Source organism: Salvelinus namaycush, chromosome 19 (assembly GCF_016432855.1).
Source record: "Salvelinus namaycush isolate Seneca chromosome 19, SaNama_1.0, whole genome shotgun sequence".
In the NCBI taxonomy this organism is placed as follows: Eukaryota; Metazoa; Chordata; class Actinopteri; order Salmoniformes; family Salmonidae; genus Salvelinus; species Salvelinus namaycush.
In genome coordinates, this window is record NC_052325.1 from 7,033,392 (window position 1) to 7,055,915 (window position 22,524).

The 22,524-nt window shown below is 41.7% G+C and overlaps 1 protein-coding gene across 5 annotated transcripts in view; it reads right to left on the reverse strand.

Moving 5' to 3' along the window:
- LOC120064108 (NEDD8-conjugating enzyme UBE2F-like) overlaps positions 1–13,102 on the reverse strand; it is a 94,414-nt gene extending 81,312 nt beyond the window's left edge. Inside the window, exons 1-5 of one of the 5 annotated variants that reach the window (XM_039014460.1) lie at positions 12,887–13,102; positions 9,415–9,579; positions 8,983–9,119; positions 3,244–3,273; positions 2,543–2,608 (exon numbers count right to left, since the gene is read on the reverse strand). In XM_039014460.1, the coding sequence (XP_038870388.1) occupies positions 2,543–2,608; positions 3,244–3,273; positions 8,983–9,100 (214 nt within the window). In that variant the 5' untranslated portion in view covers positions 9,101–9,119; positions 9,415–9,579; positions 12,887–13,102. The remainder of the gene's footprint in view (positions 1–2,542; positions 2,609–3,243; positions 3,274–8,982; positions 9,120–9,414; positions 9,580–12,886) is intronic. The other 4 variants (XM_039014459.1, XM_039014461.1, XM_039014462.1 and 1 more) reach the window with 4 other exon arrangements.
- Positions 13,103–22,524: the final 9,422 nt, after the last annotated feature.

Sequence of the window (22,524 nt, forward strand, 5' to 3'; positions counted from 1 at the left end):
GACAAAATAAGATAGGTCAGTCTGAGAAAGACATTCAGCAGATGTGATGAGGAATGTAGGTAAAACATGACTATCCTAACAGCAGTAGTGAACCCCTGACTGGAAGGCTAACCCACAATCATCCTGAGCCTGGACAAAGCAGGCTAAACACAGGTAGTCAAGCCTCCTGGCTCCAGTTCCAACTCACTTCACAGCTGCATATTCTGGTAATACCCTGGAGTAACCCTGCTTTAATGGTGACAAACACTTTGAATGAAGAGAGAATCTGCTGATACTGCACTTTATGAAGCCTAAAAGAAGGAACTGAGCTCTTTTTTCTAAGGGAAGAAAGGAGACCTGATGACACACACACTGTTTGTTTTACAATCGTTGTGGGGACCAAATAATTAATTCCCATTCAAAATACAATTTTCCCTATTTCCCCTTAATCCTAACCCTTAACCTTAACTCTAAACCAAACCCCTATTTTTAACCCCCAAGCCTAAAATAGCCTTTCTACTTGAGGTATGGCGATATGTCCCCACTTGTCCGAATTTCCTTGTTTTACTATCCTTGTGAGGACTTCTGTTCCCCACAAGGATAGTAAAACCACACACACACACACACACACACACACACACACACACACACACACACACACACACACACACACACACACACACACACACACACACACACACACACACACACACACACACACACACACACAGAGACAGAGAGTTAGAAGAAGAAGGTCTCCTAAGGCATGAATAATTCCTGCAGGCTGCTCCAGTATCAGTACGTATTCAGACTACAGGATACAGGACAGGTAGGCAGAGTAGTAAGAACACAATGCTGAGCAAGCAGACAAGACCTGCAAGGGGAATAATGATGGCAGCCTGACTACTGGAGCCAGTCCGCACTTAAATACAGAAAACAGTCACTTAGACCAGAGCAGGACAGACGTGATCCTGGATCCTCATGTACAGTTGAAGTCGGAAGTTTACATACACCTTAGCCAAATACATTTAAATTCAGTTTTTCACCATTTCTGACATTTAATCCTAGTAAAAATTCCCTGTCTTAGGTCAGTTAAGATCACCACTTTATTTTAAGAATGGGAAATGTCAGAATAATAGTACAGCGAATGATTTATTTCAGCTTTTATTTCTTTCATCACATTCCCAGTGGGTCAGAAGACACTCAATTAATATTTGGTAGCATTGCCTGTAAAATTGTTTAACTTGGGTAAAATGTCTCAGATAGCCTTCCACAAGCTTCCCACAATAAGTTGGGTGAATTTTGGCCCATTCCTCCTGACAGAGCTGGTGTAACTGAGTCAGGTTTGTAGGCCTCCTAGCTCGCACACACTTTTTCAGTTCTGCCCACACATTTTCTATAGGATTGAGGTCAGGGCTTTGTGATGGCCACTCCAGAACCTTGACTTTGTTGTCCTTAAGCCATTTTGCCACAACTTTGGAAGTATGCTTGCGGTCATTGTCCATTTGGAAGACCCATTTGCGACCAAGCTTTAACTTCCTGAATGATATCTGGAGGTTGCTTCAATATATCCACATAATTTTCCATCCTCATGATGCCATCTATTTTGTGAAGTATACCAGTACCTCCTGCAGCAAAGCACCCCCACAACATGATGCTGCCACCCCTGTGCTTCACGGTTGGGATGGTGTTCTACGGCTTGCAAGCCCCCACCTTTTTCCTCCAAACATAACGATGATCATTATGGCCAAACAGTTCTACTTTTGTTTCATCAGATCAGAGGACATTTTTGTCCCCATGTGCAGTTTCAAACCGTAGTCTGGCTTTTTTATGACAGTTTAGGAGCCGTGGCTTTTTCCTTGCTGAGCGGCCTTTCAGGTTATGTCGATATAGGACTCGTTTTACTGTGGATATACATACTTTTGTACCCGTTTCCTCCAGCATCTTCACAAGGTCCTTTGCTGTTGTTCTGGGATTGATTTGCACTTTCCGCACCAAAATACGTTAATCTCTAGAAGACAGAACGTGTCTCCTTCCTGAGCGGTATGACGGCTGCATGGTCCCATGGTGTTTATACTTGAGTGCTATTGTTTGTACAGACGAACGTGGTACCTTCAGGCGTTTGGAAATTGCTCCCAAGGATGAACGAGACTTGTGGAGGTCTACAATTTTTTTTCTGAGGTCTTGGCTGATTTCTTTTGATTTTCCCAAGCGAAGAGGCACTGAGTATTAAGGTAGGCCTTGAAATACATCCACAGGTACACCTTCAATTGACTCAAATGATGTCAATTAGCCTATCAGAAACTTCTAAATTCATGACACCATTTTCTGGAATTTTCCAAGCAGTTTAAAGGCACAGTCAACTTAGTGAATGTAAACTTCTGACGCACTTTTACCTACCTCTGAAGACTAAAGGGATTATAAACAGCTTCCAAACTGCCACCGTATCATAACTATCACAGTAACTAGCTACCTGCACACTTTTGTTATAGATTTGTTATTTTATGTGGGTCTCCATACACACAGGTTGGATATTAATGAGATGGAGGGTGGCTGGTCTTACCTGGAGAGACAGCAAGCTGAAAGTGGTGTAGCTTGTTCTCATCAGGGAAGCTGGCTTTACACGTACCTGGGATAGGGAGGAGGAATTGGGAGAAGAGAGAGCGATAAGGGCATTTATAAACTGGGTGTTTTGAGCCCTGAATCCTGATTGGCTGAAAACAGTGGTATTTCAGACCATATATCATGGGTATGACAAAACTTCTATTTGTACTGCTCCAATTACCTTGGTAACCAGTTTCTAATAGCAATAAAGCACCTCAGGGTTTGTGGTATATGGCCAACGTACCACGACTAATGGCTGTATCGAGAACAGCCCTTTGCCGTGGTATATTGACTATATACCACAAACCTCTAAGGTGCCTTATTGCCTTAATATCTCAGTTGTTACCAGCCAATGATTACAGTTGCATTTATCTTTGCTGGGAAATGTAGATGGATTCACATAGGGGGGTGCAACTCAATGGGGTACTATATTTGGCTGTGGAAGTAAGCAGTAACATCATCTGCCAGTGGCTCTGAATCGCCCCCTAGTGTTCAGAGTGGAGCACTACACTACAGCTGAGCCAGCCACTGCTGTCTGCACCTGTCAGCACATCTCTCCCTCTAACACACAGTGAGACTAATGAGCCATCAGAACAATAAAAACACAAATCAGCTATTGTATAATGGTACACTGCATGGTGTTAAAGGGTGTATACTTACTAGGGAGGTTGGCTTCAAGTTCTGCAACTTCTGCAATGAGAGAGAAGGAGGGGGGGGACAAACTAAAAACGCATCCTGCTTGCGTCGGTAGCTAGGAAAGAGCAGTCAGTGGTGTGCACCAAATCCTAAAGGAACAACACATCCTCTCCCACACTCCCTTCCCGGTCTCTCCTGTCTCCCTCAGACCTTTGTTGTTTGGATGCTACAAACTAACTAGAGGAGATTCCCAAAATAACCCTGCAAAACAGTCACCTCATAGGCTGAATGTGTCATTAAAACAAATGTTATGAAACTGTAGCTACACAGTGTAATTATGCATCTCATAAATCAGGGTGCCAATAACTCAAACAAAAAAAGACAATATGACGGATAGACCAGACTTGCAGACGATTCAGCAAATAATTTGTACCTGGTAACCAAGTCAGGTTGTCTACAGACAGAATCAAGTGGAGCAGACCTAACTCAGCAGGAGGAAGGGTTTGCATTGCAAGCACACACACACACACTCTCTCTTCACAGTCCCCAAGTGCAGAACAGACTATGGGAGGCGCACAGTACTATATAGAGCCATGAATACATGGTACTCTATTTCACATCAGGTAACTGGAACATTTGATTAAAAAAACAGATAAAAATACACCTTATGGAACAGCGGGGACTGCGAAGCAACACAAACAGACACATGCATACACACATGATAACATACGCACTATACACACATGTACTCGTGTTGTAGATATGTGGTAGGAAAGACCTGAGAGCACACACTTTAGATGTTGTGAAATCTGTTGTGAATGTATTGTAATGTAGAACTGCTTTAATTTTGCTGGACCCCCGGAAGAGTAGCTGCCCTGGCAGCAGCTAATGGGGATCCATAATAAAAACACACACACACACACACAGGAGCTTGAGAATGCTAGATTTTTACCCTCTTCCAGACAGTCCAGTGTATGACTGTATAGTAACAGTAACACTATGGAGTCCTGTCGGGGGAGAAGGGGTAACACTTTGTGTTCCTCTTTCCTTACAATCCCTGCCGGTGCTCTGGCTACAGTAAATGAGGCTTTGATACAGTACTGTGCAAGCAATATTAAAACAATAAATCATGAGAAAATTGAGATTGGAAAGTGTAAACTTTACATGGATTATACAATGACTAGTCTGGTGTAGTTTAAGCTCCACACTGTGCAGCATGTTCCCTCGCTCAGATCTCAGAGAATACGGAGCATCTGACTGTGTACTTTGCGGGAAAACTGCCTTCAGTAGATGTTGGGGTGGATGATTAAAGTTGCAATATGCAGAAATCATTCCACCATTTCCTGGCTGCTAAAATTGTAATAGTTTGCCTAATTTCAGTATGACATAAAACAAGCAAGTATAGTGTAGAGAAACATTGTACCCTCTAAACCGCTTTAAAATATATTTTCCATAATCAACAGTATTGTATTTTCAGCAGTATCATGCTGGTGTACAAAACCAAAAGTAAAATGACTCAAAAATTAAACATAGAAATAGTGCACATAGCACACTTCTTAGAATTGCTTTCATTGAGAAAGAAATATGAATTCAATATGAAGATCTGTCAATGTGAATTTTGTCAGGTCGCTCACCCAAAAAGTTACATATTTCAGCTTTAAAAGAGGATGATTGTTCTACCACATTATGGAACAGTGGTAGGACAATAAACAGTGAATATGGCAGTAATAGAGACGGACAAGGACTGGTGGTGGAAGAGAGGAAAGATACATCTGAATCCGTAAAGGAGTCTAGAGCCGATGATGAAGCTACCTCAGAACAACGTTCCGGTCTTGCTAACGTTCAAGCCCACCTCCTCAATCACTTCACTGGACAGATGAGCACCAAAAGAGATGTTTGACTCTAGCTAGCCATTAAAGAAACACTAAAGAGGAAGTGGGCAAAATATGACCTCTCCTAGCGTTCCTCTGGAGGACTGACTCTGGCTCTGCAGGCTAAGACACGTAACATAACAGCAAACTCAAATGACAGAAAGAACTTAAGAACATTATTTGACCTGAACTACCCAGGAAATGAAAACAAATAAAAAATGCCATTGATCTAAAATAAAAAACAATACTTGGAGGAAACATGGGGCAGAGACTGGGGAGAGAACATCCAATGTGATTGTGAACAGGAAGACATCCATCTAATTTGCATAAGATAGGCTTTAGACTGAATCTGAATGGATATAAAAACAGGAACTACAGAAGTTGAGAGAAAATGGGAGCATGTAAAGAACAGGAGAGGACAGCGGTCTAGGGAGGAAGATTAATGGGATGGAAAGACTATAAAGAGTGAGCAACAGGACAATAGTGATCAAATGTAAAGAAAGACAGTATGGAAAGAGTATGAAAAAAAGACAGACACGGAAAGATGGAACCTTTGAAATTCATGAGAAGAGAAATACTGCTTAAGGCCCTGGAAGCCCTCATTCAGGGGAAAGAAGATTGAGATCAGGGGATAAAGCGAGGCAGGAAGAGAGACAAAAAGAGAGAGATATCTGAGCTGGAACGCAGAAGAGGACGAGGGGGACAAAACCCACCCCGACAGACAGTTCCATGGGCCGCTGCATGAATACTAAAACCAAAGGCAGATTAGACAACCCAGACAGACAGTGAAGCCAGACTGCCTATATTCCCTATATCCACAATATCGCCCAGCCTGGACTGTCTACAGAACAGTCCTCCAGCTTTAGTTGAGGTGCGTACTACTGTAGCTCCTTTCATATGTCTCGTGTGTTATTTTATGACTGGTTATGACACCTACAAGAGTGTCAAAAACCACCACGCAAGGCAAAGCATTTGCGAATTTGAATAAATGTGGGTTTTGACTCTTATTTTTGGTATTTTTATTTTTATTAGGATCCCCATTTGCTGTTGCAAAAGCAGAAGCTACTCTTGCTGGGATCCACACAAAACATGACAATGCAGAACATTAATAGACAATAACAGCTGGATTAATAGACAATAACAGCTCAAGGACAGAACTACATACATTTTAAAACGGTACACATAGCCTACATATCAAGACATACACCCAAAATCTACAGTACCAGTCAAAAGTTTGGACACACCTACTCATTCAAGGGTTTTTCTTTATTTTTACTATTTTCTACATTGTAGAATAATAGTGAAGACATCAAAACTATGAAATAACACATATGGGATGAGTTAGAGCAAAGAGTGAAGGAAAAGCATCCAACAAGTGCTCAGCATTATTGGGAACTCCTTCAAGACTGTTGGAAAAGCATTCCAGGTGAAGCTGGTTGAGAGAATGCCAAGAGTGTGCAAAGCTGTCATCAAAGCAAAGGGTGGCTACTTTGAAGAATCTCAAATATGAAATATATTTAGTTTTTTCCCCCCCACACCTTTTGGTTACTACATGATTTCATGTGTTATTTCATAGTTGATGTTTTCACTATTATTCCACAATGTAAAAAATAGTAAAAATACAGAAAAACCCTGGAATGAGTAGGTGTGTCCAAACTTTTTACTGGTACTGTAGGTCAAATATGGGAGAGGCGTTGTGCCATGTAGATGTCATAACCAGTCATAAAATATTGCAATATATGTTCTCACAAGTGTGGTAAAAACTTAGATTGGTCGAAATTTTAAAACATGTATTTTTCCACATATACACGTCCTATGTGGTTAAATCAAATCAACTATATGCACTTAGCTTGTCTGATGCTTTAAGCGAACTGTTTGATGAAATAATTAAGACACAATGACTAGAGACGTTAATTGTTGAGGGTTAATTGATTTGATTGTGCCGGGCCTGGCTCAGACTTGCTACGCTGCGTAAAAAAATAAAAGACAGCTAGTGACTGTGACTAGCACCCGCTGTCTCTCTATCCTCCCTGCTGCAGCGACCACCACAGAACATCAACAGTATTTATTGCGATGTCTGTGTTGCTGAAGCTGTAACATAATTACAGCCATTTGACTGAAAAGTTGTTACCGAAATCCCTCATTTGTTTAGGAAAAACATTCTCTATTCCATCAACCCTTGCTATCTTTACGTGACACATGTATGCACGTGACAAAGGGCCTGACCTATGGCATATCATAATCACATCAATAAATTGGTAATAAACTCTGAAAAACGTGACACATGTGAAAGCAAAATGGATACAGAGGACGTGACAAATAAACTTGAAACGGGGGAATGTTTACTGGTTGCTTGGGAGGTAAAGGGAAGTCAGATGTGTAGAATCAATTTGACTAGTTGTGGAAAACACTGGAGATCAAGAAAAATAAGGTAAGGAGGGGCTTCCAACGTTGTGGCAACAGTTTGGGGAAGGCAATTTCCTGTTTCAGCATGACAACCCCCCCCCGTGCACAAAGCGAGGTACATACAGGAATAGTTTGTCAAGATCGGTGTGGAAGAACTTGAACCCATCGAACACCTTTGGGATGAATTGGAGCGCCGACTGAGAGCCAGGCCTAACCGGCCAAAATCAGTGCCCGACCTCACTAATACTCTTGTGGCTGAATGGAAGCAAATCCCCGCATCAATGTTCCAAGATCTAGTGGAAAGCCTTACCGGAAGAGTGGAGGCTGTTATAGCAGCAAAGGAGGGACCAACTCAATATTAATGCCCATGATTTTGAAATGAGATGTTCGACGAGTTAGTCCACTTACTTTGTCATGTAGTGTATGTATGTATGTATATGATTTAAAGCCAGGCACATTTGACAGGCACATTTGACGGTTAGGCTATTGATTATAAACCTAATTAAGTTGGGGTTTCCTCTCTCCTTACCATGCCTCCACCGTATTGTTCTCAACACCAATATGTTGGTTAACCTTGCCAATATGCATATAGCCACATGGTCTAAGCAAAGGTGCCAATTCAACAGCGGACAGCGCCTGCTATCCAACGCGGGAGAAAGCACATTTGTTATAAAATAATATTATTTTTATTGGTGTTGTTCTTACATAATATAACCATATACAATTTCAGTAGCAAATGTCTTAGACTGATGGACTGTGCCATCCCCACGGCCTCCACAGTGGATCAGTCCACTCAGACAGGCGCGAATCAGACAGGTGTCTTGGCAGTGACGAAACCATGATTATTATTATTTCTTTATTTTGCTACCACTCGACTAAAGAAATCTTGGTCGACTAACAGCCTAGCGACCAAACAATTGACCAGTCAACTAAATGGCGTCAGCCCTATAATATATATGGACGTGACAATGTTATGACAGGTTATGACATGTTATGTCAGCTGTTGTGACATGGTTATGACTGTCATAACACTGGGTGTCAAGTGTTACCAACTTTTCTAACTAAAATAAAGAGATATTGGACATCCTTTTACTGTATAATATTCTGTAGTCTACACATTTTGCCATGATTTATGCCAAGTGTATTCTCCCCGACTGTCTAGTTTTTATTTGGGTGATTCTTAGTTCTCAAAGATTATCTTATTTAAAAAAAAATAGCTCCATTATTTTTTTCTACATTCTTCATATCTGGTTTTAGTTGTTCAAGTTTATATTGAAAACATTTTACCATACCAAAAAAAAGATCTCTATATATTTTTGTGCATGGCAGTGACGATTTAGCAGCAGCGACCCAACTCTGCTAAATGAATATAGAGGAAATACTAGCATTACAAAGAAGCACAGCAAGGTCCATCCGTATGCTAGTGTGAAAAGAGTTACTGGAGGAGATCCATATATACATGTAGAGGACATCGTGTGTATTGTACCTTTGATGAGCAGTCGGTCCCTGATAGAGACCCTGTGAGAGGAGTCGGAGGGGCCCCCAGGGGGCCGGCCAGTCTTCACCCCCTCGTCCCTCTTCAGCTTACTGGCCAACGTCAGCATGGCTGCCCCGCGCTCTCTCCTGAAAACACACAATGACATGACAGAGCAGTTGATCAGTGACTGTGACACATGTAGTGATATTACAATACAACATGACCAATTAATAATAGCAGTAGGCTATATACACACACATGAAAACAAATTAAGGAAATAACTAAGCACTCAAATCCCTGAATACACTCGTTTGCAGTTCACAAGTTCATTAGACAAAGTAAAGTCCTGCCAGAGCACGTACAGGAATACTGCCACTCAACAACCACTTTGGCTGCCGGATTGTGACTGAATGTGTTAGCGACAAGTACCCCATTAGATACCCTTTTGTCCCCTGCTGGCTCAGTGGAATTAGGACACCATTCGTCCAGCACCTCCGGGACCCGCCTCATTATCCCAAAAGTCACTGCAGCATCGAAGTTGCTGATAACAACAATGGCTCTTCAACCACATGACCTGGTGACTCCTTCATGCAACTGGAACCGTCGCTGTCAATGGGAATTACATACGATGTGAAACATGTTTGATAGACTGGCACAGTGGCACAACTAATGGAATGAATCCAAAATCACTTATCTTGACAGTTGTCAGAAAGAATGTTTAGACGGTCATGCTTGACTACAAAATCAGACTTATAATTAGTTAACTCTATTTAGGTTTTAGTCAGTTTTATAGTGTTTAGTCATTTAAGTCAGACTTAATTAAAGCATTACTTTAAAACAAAGCCCATGTCTGACAGCTCCTCTGTTTTAATGGGCTGAACTTCTCTGTTCTCCTCAATCACTTGCCTAGGCTACATTCTAGTCTACCACCACAGGGGAGAGACCAACCAACCAATTCTAGCTAGCCTATTCCCCCTGGCATTCCCTTTAGGTGTGCAGTTGGATAGGCTAGGTATAAGCAATGTTCCAGTGGCTTGGGCAGGGCCCAGGCTGGGGGATAGGCATAGAGGCCAGGTGGTGTGGTTTTCAGAAAAAGTCCCAACAGTAACCATTTTACAAGTCAGCCCTAATGGACCCAGAATAGAGCTTGTCCTCGCCTAATACAAGTTTGTCCCACACAGACAAATACCATGACATGAATGCTTAAAACTGTAAGAGGGAGAGGTATTCACTTCCCAGCTGTTCACACCTTTGATCAGGATGAGTGAACTAATTACAGCCAGGCTAATTACCGAGAAATAATAAAGTAGCTGACGGTGATTAGGTGTTAATTCCAATTAGGCTGACATTGAGAGAGAGAGATCATGCAGGGCACTATAGACAGTCTTTAGACAGTTTTTCCTTTAAATCAGCTTGTTTACTAAGTGTTCCCAGTGGTCAGCTTAGTCTGAACATGAGCAGATGGTTGGCATCATGCAGGCTTCAACTCCAGTTCTTCAGTCAACACAACACAATCTAGGGCCAGCTTGGCAGCAAAGGACAAACTGCCAGGAGAGGAGCAAAAGCACAACAATACACAGTAGTTCAGTCAGACTAGCCTTCTGTATGAGTCATTCACCCGCTGTGAGACTGGCTGTGCGATGTGGTCATTCCGATGAGGTTATTCTCTCAGTTCAGCTGTGAGCTGCAAGTGACCGTCATAGCTGGCTAGTGGCTAGGCCAAGGGTACTCAACTGCTACCCTGCGAGGTCCAGAGCCTACTGGTTCTGTTCTACCTAATAATTAATTGCACGCACCTGGTTTCCCAGGTCTAAAGCAGTCCTTGATTAGTGGGGAACAATGAAGAAATGCAGAGGGAATTTCTGCCTTCGAAGTCCAGACTTGAGTTTGAGGGGGTTAGGCTGTCATAGCTGGCTAGTGGCTAGGCTTGTCATAGCTGGCTAGTGGCTAGAACAGCTACCTACCCAGCCAGAATAATTCAAATAGTTTAGCTTGGCTTGAAGAATCACTGACTGAGTAGCCTACTCAGTTTCATACACAGGAATGGAATGTGTCTGCGACTCTTGCATGCATTTATGCTGCAATAATAACAGTGAGGACTGCAGTCAAGCCGGCTCTTGAAGTTCACAAGTAGGCCAAATTGATACCAGACTATGATAATGTTGTATTGATCCATCAAATCCTCTTCCTTGTTCTGAAAGTAATAGGAACAACCCCCAGGCATGGGATGGCTGCACCTAAACCAGAATATCAACCCCAAAATCTTGCCGCCCTAGGCTGCCTGTGTGGGAAAATGTGGAGTGAGGGCTTGTGTTCAGAGAAGTGTGTGTGAGAGAGGGTTGCCTGGGTATCAGATATCAATGTTTCCATGAAATGTGTGCCCAGTCTGACCCCCACCTGTTTCAGTTGACACTGCTTCCCTGCCTGCCTGCCAGCCAGCAATACAGGGCATGCTCAGCCTGCACAGAACCGGCATGCATTCAGGCCTTACTTAGAAGAAGCTGACTGCCCTAGCCATGTTTACAGACTGACAATGTAAATAATTCAACAGCTTGGATTGGCAGGTTGTTCATTTCCCCAATTCAATGTCTGGAAACCCGACATAGAATTCTATAAAATTCTATGTCGGGCAGAAATTATCTTTTGAATCATGAACATTTCCTTTCACGACCTCTACAAGCCAGAATGTTGAATAAAATATTGTGAGACAATATGTCCACATGAAAGTATAATTACATAAACTTTTCAAAGGACTGGCAGTGCTCTCATCTGAAGCATGCGCAGAACCATGTAAACACTTGGACGAGCTCAGCAAGTTGCACGCGTCTCGTGCATGGATTTTGAACTGGTGTGTATGCCTCACGTGATAGATGTCTGAATGCACTGCCAGCGTTTTGGAAAGCTGATAGAATTATAATACTTTCCTATATCGTCTCACACTCCTACCGCCAAATGGACCAACCACACGGACAACCGGTAAAGTAGGTTAAAATGTATTCTAGTCAACATTCTGGCTTGTACAGGTCGTGAGAGGAAACGTTCCTGATTCAACCGCTAATTTCTGCCAGACATAGAATTCCAAGGAATTCAACGTCGGATTTCCAGGCAAAGGGCAGAGCTGCATTGCACCAATGCAGGAAGTCCGACAAACCGATTTGTTTTCCCATAATAAGCACTGCCAGGATTATGCTGCTTAAGACATCTTTGTCATTTCCCACTTCAATTACAAATAAAAAAAGTGAAGTTCAGTTAGGACGTAGCTAGGGTGTGGCCGGCACGAAGGGGAGACTTAAATCTGGTTAGCTAGTTCATTTCTAGAAAATACTGATAGCTAAGAGTAACTAGTTAGGTAGCTAACCTTTATCCCATGTGACATCAGTGTGGGAACATTTTTTACCTAGTTAGCTACACAACATTGTTTTTGTATAGCTAGCTAGTAAACTACAAAAGCAATGACATAGCAAGCTAACTAACATTTTAAGCTAAATATTTAACTAGCTAAGTACCAAGACATATGAATAATTAGCTAACTAATCAGTACAGCAATCTAGTTAACCAGCTGTTAAGCGTGATATATTCTATCAAATAACAAGTTAGCTAGATAGCTACAGCTCAACCATATATAGCAGGCTAGTTATGCCACAATCACAGAACAATGAGATATTTGGTTATGGTGTTACCTAGCTACCGTTACCTAGCTAGGTAAGAAGAAAGTTAGTTACCAGCTAGCCGACGTTACAGAAATATTCACTAACTTTTAGTTACAAGGTTAGAATGGGATGACAACTGGATAAATTCATACAAATACATCAAAAGGGTAACACGTGTCTATCAGAGACAATTATAAATAAGTATCGAAGAAATGTCACTTGGCTAGCATGCTAGCTAATGTCTGCCCGTTGTTGTGCTTTACCTGCTGTCTCAGAGAAAAGGGCTCCGTCTACACCATAATCAACGACACTCGGAAGCAAAGGCTCTGGCTGCAACTGCAACAGATTGAAAACTGAATTTCGGTCGCCAAATAACCTTACAAATATATAATGAAATGTAAACAAGCTGACTATCAGCTGTAACAACTTCGCTCCCGGTATCATAAACAGAATTGCAGCGATTGTTCCGTTCGTTATTGTTGTCCGAGCAAATATCAAAAGAGAACATTTGTTCCGCAGGAGAAAGCAAAGAAAATAGTCAAAGCAGTTTAGCAAAATAAGCAACACATTATTTCGTAGCAAGATGCTGAAATTACTCATTAACATTTGTTCTTGTTTCAATGTTGGAAAGATACCAGCATGTTTATTGCTTTGTCTCACTTGCACAGGCCAATGGACTGGATAAGAATTAATACAACATTGTATTACACCAGCATTGTATTACACTAACCCTAACCCTATGTTAAAAACATATTATGTTGTGTTATTTTTGGTACAGGACATCTCAGTAGTAGTATGGTTTCCAGTTACAGCTTGCAGTCACATTTTACAACCACATGCTGCTGCTACTCTCTGTTTATCTTATATGCATAGTCACTTTAACCATACATCCATGTACATACTACCTCAATTGGCCCGACCAACCAGTGCTCCCACACATTGGCTAACTGGGCTATCTGCATTGTGTCCCACCTCCCGCCAGCCCCTCCTTTTACGCTACTGCTACTCTCTGTTTATCATATATGCATAGTCACTTTAACCATACCTACATATACATACTACCTCAATAAGCCTGACTAACCGGTGTCTGTATATAGCCTTGCTACTCTTATTTTCAAATGTATTTTTACTGTTTTATTTCTTTATTTACCTCCACACACACACCTTTTTTTTCCCGCACTATTGGTTAGAGCCTGTAAGTAAGCATTTCACTGTAAGGTCTACACCTGTTGTATTCGTCGCACGTGACAAATAAACTTTGATTTGATTTGAACCGTATCCAAAAAGTAATTCACATAATGTGAACTCTTGAAAATCGAGGTAAAGTGGTCCACCGGCAAACACCCCAAAACCTTGGATGGTGACAGTTCTTGTTTTATTGGTGATTAATAATCCCAAAGAGTATTGAATCACTGTGCATCAATCTAAATTACATAATACAAAAAAATCCGTCAATTTAAGCTAGAGATATGCATTTCAATCCGGTGGAAGGTGGCGGAGCTACAGAGGTGTTTGTCAGACAATGAGACATCCCGAAAATAGGTTCTCTCACGAAAATGTCTGTAGTGTCCGAACGGCTGTACTACCCCCACAAATGTTATGGGACTCGTCTGAAGTTGGTAGAGCTGATGTGCCAACTTCTGTCTGTAGCATCCGAACACTCTCACGAACATGATGGTGTTTTGCACTACGACCCAGGAGTCACAGGGCTCGTCTGAAGGTAACCCATACAAACAAATTAAAGTATGGAGGTAGTTTTGTGCCAACACAAATAAGAGGTTAAATATGTGTCCAAAAAAGTATAATTTCATAAACTTTCTTATATCTCCTAGATAGAGGACAGACACTTCAAAACAATATTCCTTATGATTTCTTTTTTTACTGTATTTTTTTGCCATCTGTAAATGTGTTATTCAATATTTTATCAACGTCTTAGACTTGAACTTGAACTTCTTGGGTTTCACTGTATTTTACATAGTCTTGGAAATCCCATCTAATGTGGGAGGCAACCTGTCTGCCTAGGGATTTTGGTCAAGCTGGTTGAGCTAGTCAGACCATACCAGATTGGTCAAGCTGGGGGAAACATGGTTGAGCTGGTAGACCAGCTTGTTCAAGATGGCTATTGTAATGGCATTTCTTGAGCTGATATTGACATAGGCATTTATGTTCATTTATTTTTCCATTCAGAACTCTCATGTAAAAAGAAACATATTGACCAAATTTGTATTTGTTTTGTTCGTTTTTGTTGGGGGGGTTACAATACATTATCCATTTCAAATTATATGTTTATAAAACATGTACCCATAAAACAAGAAAAAAAACTGTAAAAAATACATATAGTTTAAGTGATAATAAATTCAATACAAACAGGAAATGAAAACAAAAAATAAGTGGGCCTCCACTCCCAACGTCCCATCCCATCCCATTCCCCAAACCCCACCCAGCCAACATGTCTCCAACCATGTGATGGTCCCATGTTTCATGAGCTAAAATAAAAGATCCCAGAAATGTTCCATATGTACAAAAAGCTTATTTCTCTCACATTTTGTGCACAAATTTGTTGATATCACTGTTAGTGAGCATTTCTCCTTTGCCAAGATTATACATCCACCTGACAGGTGTGGCATACGAAGAAGCTGATTAAACATCATGGTCATTACACAGCTGCACCTTGTGCTGGGGACAATAAAAGGCCACTCTAAAATGTGCAGTTTTGTCACACAACACAATGCCACAGATGTCTCAAGTTGAGGGAACGTGAAATTGCAATGCTGACTGCAGTAATGTCCACCAGAGCTGTTGCCAGAGAATTTAATGTTAATTTCTCTACCATAAGCCACCTCCAATGTCGTTTTAGAGAATTTGGCAGTATGTCCAACCGGCCTCTCAACTGCAGACCATGTGTATGGCGAGCGGTTTGCTGATGTCAATGTTGCGAACTGAGTGCCACATGGTGGCGGTGGGGTTATAGTATGGGCAGGCATAAGCTACGGACAACGAACACATTTGCATTTTATCGATGGAAATTTGAATGCACAGAAATACCGTGACTAGATCCTGAGGCCCATTTTTTTTTAAGGTATCTGTGACCAAAGGATGCAAATCTGTATTCCCAGTCATGTAAAATATACAGATTAGGTTCTAATGAATTTATTTCAATTGACTGATTTCCTTATATGAACTGTAACTTAGTAAAATCTTTGAAATTGTTGCATTTACATTTTTGGGGGACACAGTGACAGTTGAGGCCAATTTCACCATGAAACATTTCCTTGGTGCTAAATACAGAATATGTGAACAGACTGTATTATGGGATGACAAGGTCATATTTTTCCATATTCTGTTGCAGTTAGAGGGTTTTTCAGATTCAATTATATCTGTTCAACACTTTCCAAAAGTTGTTTTACAGTCCATTCGGAAAGTATTCAGACCCCTTCCCTTTTTACACATTTTGTTACGTTACAGCCTTATCCTAAAATTGATTAAATACATTTTCTCCCTCATAAATCGACACACAATACCCCATAATGACAAAGCCAAAACAGGTTTTTAGAAATGTTTGCAAATGTAGTAAAAAAACAACAACATAAATCCCTTATTTACATAAGTATTCAGACCCTTTGCTATGAGACTCAAGTGAGCTCAGGTGCATCCTGTTTCCATTGATCATCAATCAAGATGTAGAAACATCTCAAGGGAGTCCACCTGTGGTAAATTCATTTAATTGGGCATGATTTGGAAAGGCACACACCTGTCTATATAAGGTCCCAATGGACAATACATGTCAGAGCAAAAACCAAGCCATGAGGTCGAAGGAATTGTCCGTAGAGCTCAGAGACAGGATTATGTCGAGGCACAGATCTGGGAAGGGTACCAAAACATTTTTGCAGCATTGAAGGTCCCCAAGAACACAGTGGCCTCCAACATTCTTAAATGGTATAAGTTTGTAACAACCAAGATTCTTCCTAGAGCTAGCCGCCCAGCCAAACTGAGCAATTGCGGGAAAAGGGCCTTGGTCAGGGAGGTGACCAAGAACCTGATGGTCACTCTGACAGAGCTCTAGAGTTTCTCTGTGGAGAACCTTCCAGAAGGACAACCATCTCTGCAGAAATCCACCAATCAGGCCTTTATGGTAGAGTGGCCAGACAGAAGCCACTCCTCAGTAAATGGCCCACTTGAAGTTTGCCAAAAGGCACCTAAAGGACTCTCAGACCATGAGAAACAAGATTCTCTGGTCTGATGAAACCCATATTGAACTATTTTGCCTGAATGCCAAGTGTCACATCTGAAGGAAACCTGGCACCAGGCCTATGATGAAGCATGGTGGTGGCAGCATCATGCTGTGGGGATGTTTTTCACTGGCAGGGACTGGGAGACTAGCCAAGATCAAGGGAAAGATTAATGGAGCAAAGTACAGAGAGATCCTTGATAAAAACCTGATCCAGAGCGCTCAGGACCTCAGACTGGGGTGAAGGTTCACCCTCCATCAAGGACCACGACCATAAGCACACAGCCAAGACAACACAGGCGTGGCTTCGCGACAAGTCTTTGAATGTCCTTGAGTGGCCCGGCCAGAGCCCAGCCCTATCGAACATCTCTGGAGATACCTGAAAATAGCTGTGCAGCGAAGCTCTCCATTCAACCTGGTTGAGCTTGAGAGGATCTGCAGAGAAGAATGGGAGAAACTCCAAGTACAGGTGTGCCAAGCTTGTAGGGTCATACCCAAGAAGACTCAAGGCTGTACTTGCTGCCAAAGGTGCTTCAAAGTACTGAGTAAAGGGTCTGAATACTTATGGAAAATTCCATTTTTTATTTGTAATAAATGTGTGAAAATGTCTAAACCTGTTTTTGCTTTGTCATTATGAGGTACTGTGTGTAGATTGATGAGGGTGGAAAACAATTGAATCCATTTTAGAATAAGGCTGTAATGTAACAACATGTGGAAAAATTCAAGGGGTCTGATTATAAAGTTCAGTCCTTTTGGGAGGCCAGAAAATGTATTTATAAATCCAATCATTGAATGGCTCGGTAGTTGGGTTTCTCAAGGGACACCATACACCAGCATACAGTGCCTTCACACAAACTATACTTTTTCCACATTTTGTAAAAAAAATATAAAACAAATAAAGGATGAAACATTAAACACCATATCTTGATTAGATAAGTATTCAACTCCCTATTTATTTAATTAAGAGGTTTACCTCTTTTTCCAGCTACTATTTTATTTTTTTATGAATCAGAAGCTATGCTCCTATGGAGCTTGAGTGACAATTTGAATGTTTTCCCATTCAATTTGACAAAAAATTGTCTTGTTAACTCTTAGTGCTATGGGTCAGATTTTTTTTACCCAACGTAAACGGACATTTTCTCTGGCCCATATCGTAGAATATGCATATAATTTACAGATTAGGATAGAAAACACTCCAAAGTTTCCAAAACTGTCAAAAATATTGTCTGTGAGAAAAAGAATACTAATTCTGCAAGCGAAATCCTGAGAAAAAGTAACCCGGAAGTGATATATATATACACTGCTCAAAAAAATAAAGGGAACACTTAAACAACACAATGTAACTCCAAGTCAATCACACTTTTGTGAAATCAAACTGTCCACTTAGGAAGCAACACTGATTGACAATAAATTGCACATGCTGTTGTGCAAATGGAATAGACAAAAGGTGGAAATTATAGGAAATTAGCAAGAGTGGTTCTGCAGGTGGTGACCACAGACAACTTCAGTTCCTATGCTTCCTGGCTGATGTTTTGGTCACTTTTGAATGCTGGCGGTGCTTTCACTCTAGTGGTAGCATGAGACGGAGTCTACAACCCACACAAGTGGCTCAGGTAGTGCAGCTCATCCAGGATGGCACATCAATGCGAGCTGTGGCAAGAAGGTTTGCTGTGTCTGTCAGCGTAGTGTCCAGAGCATGGAGGCGCTACCAGGAGACAGGCCAGTACATCAGGAGACGTGGAGGAGGCCGTAGGAGGGCAACAACCCAGCAGCAGGACCGCTACCTCCGCCTTTGTGCAAGGAGGAGCACTGCCAGAGCCCTGCAAAATGACCTCCAGCAGGCCACAAATGTGCATGTGTCAGCATATGGTCTCACAAGGGGTCTGAGGATCTCATCTTGGTACCTAATGGCAGTCAGGCTACCTCTGGCGAGCACATGGAGGGCTGTGCGGCCCCACAAAGAAATGCCACCCCACACCATGACTGACCCACCGCCAAACCGGTCATGCTGGAGGATGTTGCAGGCAGCAGAACGTTCTCCACGGCATCTCCAGACTCTGTCACGTCTGTCACATGTGCTCATGTGCTCAGTGTGAACCTGCTTTCATCTGTGAAGAGCACAGGGCGCCAGTGGCGAATTTACCAATCTTGGTGTTCTCTGGCAAATGCCAAACGTCCTGCACGGTGTTGGGCTGTAAGCACAACCCCCACCTGTGGACGTCGGGCCCTCATACCACCCTCATGGAGTCTGTTTCTGACCGTTTGAGCAGACACATGCACATTTGTGGCCTGCTGGAGGTCATTTTGCAGGGCTCTGGCAGTGCTCCTCCTTGCACAAAGGCGGAGGTAGCGGTCCTGCTGCTGGGTTGTTGCCCTCCTACGGCCTCCTCCACGTCTCCTGATGTACTGGCCTGTCTCCTGGTAGCGCCTCCATGCTCTGGACACTACGCTGACAGACACAGCAAACCTTCTTGCCACAGCTCGCATTGATGTGCCATCCTGGATGAGCTGCACTACCTGAGCCACTTGTGTGGGTTGTAGACTCCGTCTCATGCTACCACTAGAGTGAAAGCACCGCCAGCATTCAAAAGTGACCAAAACATCAGCCAGGAAGCATAGGAACTGAAGTTGTCTGTGGTCACCACCTGCAGAACCACTCTTGCTAATTTCCTATAATTTCCACCTTTTGTCTATTCCATTTGCACAACAGCATGTGCAATTTATTGTCAATCAGTGTTGCTTCCTAAGTGGACAGTTTGATTTCACAGAAGTGTGATTGACTTGGAGTTACATTGTGTTGTTTAAGTGTTCCCTTTATTTTTTTGAGCAGTGTATATATATATATATTTTTTAAATCTTTGTTTCCTGGCCTGTCTAACCTCCATTTAAAGGGGTATCAACCAGATTAATTTTCCAATGGCTTCCTCAGGCTGTGACCAGGCTTTAGACATAGTTTCAGGCTTTTATTTTGAAAAATGAGCGAGATGTTTCAAAAGAGGTCAGGTGTCCTCTGAATATTTCCTGCACGCACGGGAGGAGCTCACCATTTTCCTTTTCTCTCTTAATGAATAGGTTATGCTCCGGTTGAAATATTAGCGATTATGTTTGTTAAAGGCAACCTGAGGTTTGATTATAAAAAAACATTTTAAATGTTTCTACGACCATTTCGGATACTTTTTGGGATTTGTCGAACGGAACACGGCTTTAGTTCTCAGCATAACGCGCAACCCAAATGGCGTTTTTTTGTGATAAAAGTAATGTTTATCGAACAAAAAGAACATTTGTTGTGTAACTGGGAGTCTCGTGAGTGGAAAGACCCGAAGATTATCAAAGGTAAGCGATTAATTTAATTGCTTTTCTTACTTTTGTGATCAAGCTAACCAAGCTAATATAAGGCTAAGCTGTTATAGCATTGAAAGCTACACTCACAAAAGCTTGGATTTCTTTCGCTGTAAAATATATTTTCAAAATCTGACATGATAGGTGGATTCAAAACAAGCTACGCTGTGTTTTGGTATATTTCACTTGCGATTGCATGATTATAAATATTTTTAGTAATATTTTTTAATCTGATACGTTTGGAAATTTCCGTCTTCCTTTCAGGACCGGAATGAGGCTGTAGTTTTTTTTCCATCATAACGCGCAGCCCAAATGGCGTTTTTTTGTGATAAAAGTAATATTTATCAAACAAAAAGATTTGTTGTGTAACTGGGAGTCTCGTGAGTGGAAACGTCCGAAGATTATCTAAGGTAAGCGATTAATTTTATTGCTTTTCACACTTTCGTGACCATGCTAATTTGGGGCTAGCTGATGTAGCATTGAAAGCTACACTCACAAAAGCTTGGATTTCTTTCGCTGTAAAATATATTTTCTAAATCTGACACCATAGGTGGATTAACAACAAGCTAAGCTGTGTTTTTGTATATTTCACTTGTGATTGAATGATTATAAATATTTTTAGGAATATTTTTGAATTTGGCGCCCTGCACAATTCAGCGGTTGTTTAGGAAAGTGAACCCGTATTCGGTATCCGTAGATCAGAGAAGTTAATCTTAGTATAGAAATGTTGAATAAACTTCACAACCTGTCTATCAGCACTTTTTCACCTGTCCTTAGGGCAGTAACGGAAGACCTCGATGGGTGGATGGACCTGCCATTATCATGGATGTGTAGAGTTTCTGATTAAAATGAATGTTTTACCCAGACTTTTGTATCCTCTCTAGATGGTCCAATTATATATAACGAAAAATACTTTTAATGAACTCAATAAATAATCGTCACTTTACCTCTACCTACATGTACATATTACCTCAATTACCCCAACTTAATTTTTTATTTCACCTTTATTTAACCTGGTAGGCCAGTTGAGAACAAGTTCTCATTTACAACCTGGCCAAGATAAAGCAAAGTAGTGCGGAAAAAAACAACAGAGGTACACATGGGATAAACAAACATACAGTCAATAACACAATAGAAAAATCTGTATACAGTGTGTGCAAATGAAGTAAGGAGGTAAGGCAATAAATAGGCCAATAGTGGCGAAGTAATTACAATTTAGGAATTTACACATGATATATGTGCAGATGAGGATGTGCAAGTAGATATACTGGTGTGCAAAAGAGCAGAAAAACAAATATGGGGATGAGGTAGGTAGTTGGTTGAATGGGGTATTTACATATGGGCTGTGTACAGCTGCAGTGATCGGTAAGCTGCTCTGACAGTCAGTGAGGGAGATATGTCGCAAACTTCAGTGATTTTTGCAATTTGTTCCAGTCATTGGCATCAGAGAACTAAGGAAAGGCGGCCGAAGGACGTGTTGGCTTTGGGGATGACCAGTGAAATATACCTGCTGGAGCGCGTGCTACGTGTGGGGGTTGCTATGGTGACCAGTGAGCTGAAAAGGCGGAGCTATTCCTAGCAAAGTCTTATAGATGACCTGGAGCCATTGGGTCTGGCGACGAATATGTTTCGAGGGCCAGCCGACTAGAGCATACAGGTCACAGTGGTGGGTGGCATAAGGCGCTTTGGTAACAAAACGGATGGCACTGTCATAAACTACACCCAATTTGCTGAGTAGAGTATTGGAATCTTTTTTGTAGATGACATCGCCGAAGTCGAGGATCGGTAGGATAGTCAGTTTTACGAGGGTAAGTTTGGCAGCATGAGTGAAGGATGCTTTGTTTGCGAAATAGGAAGCCGATTCTAGATTTCACTTTGGATTGAGATTCTTAATGTGAGTTTGGAAGGAGAGTTTACAGTCTAGCCAGACACTTAGTATTTATAGTTGTCCACATATTCTAAGTGAGAACCGTCCAGAGTAGTGTTGCTAGTTGGGAGGGCGGGTGCAGGCAGCGATCGGTTGAAGACTATTCATTTAGTTTTACTAGCATTTAAGAGTAGTTGGGAGGCCACGGAAGGAGTGTTGTATGGCGTTGATGCTCGTTTGGAGATTTGTTATCACAGTGTCCAAAGAGGGGCCATACAGAATGGTGTCGTCTGCGTAGAGATGGATCAGAGAAGAATCACCAGCAGCGAGAGCAACATCATTGATATATACAGAGAAAAGAGTCGGCCAGAGAGACTGCCAGAGGTCCGGACAACAGGCCCTCCGATTTGACACACTGAACTCTGAGAAGTAGTTGGTAAACCAGGCGAGGCAGTCATTAGAGAAAC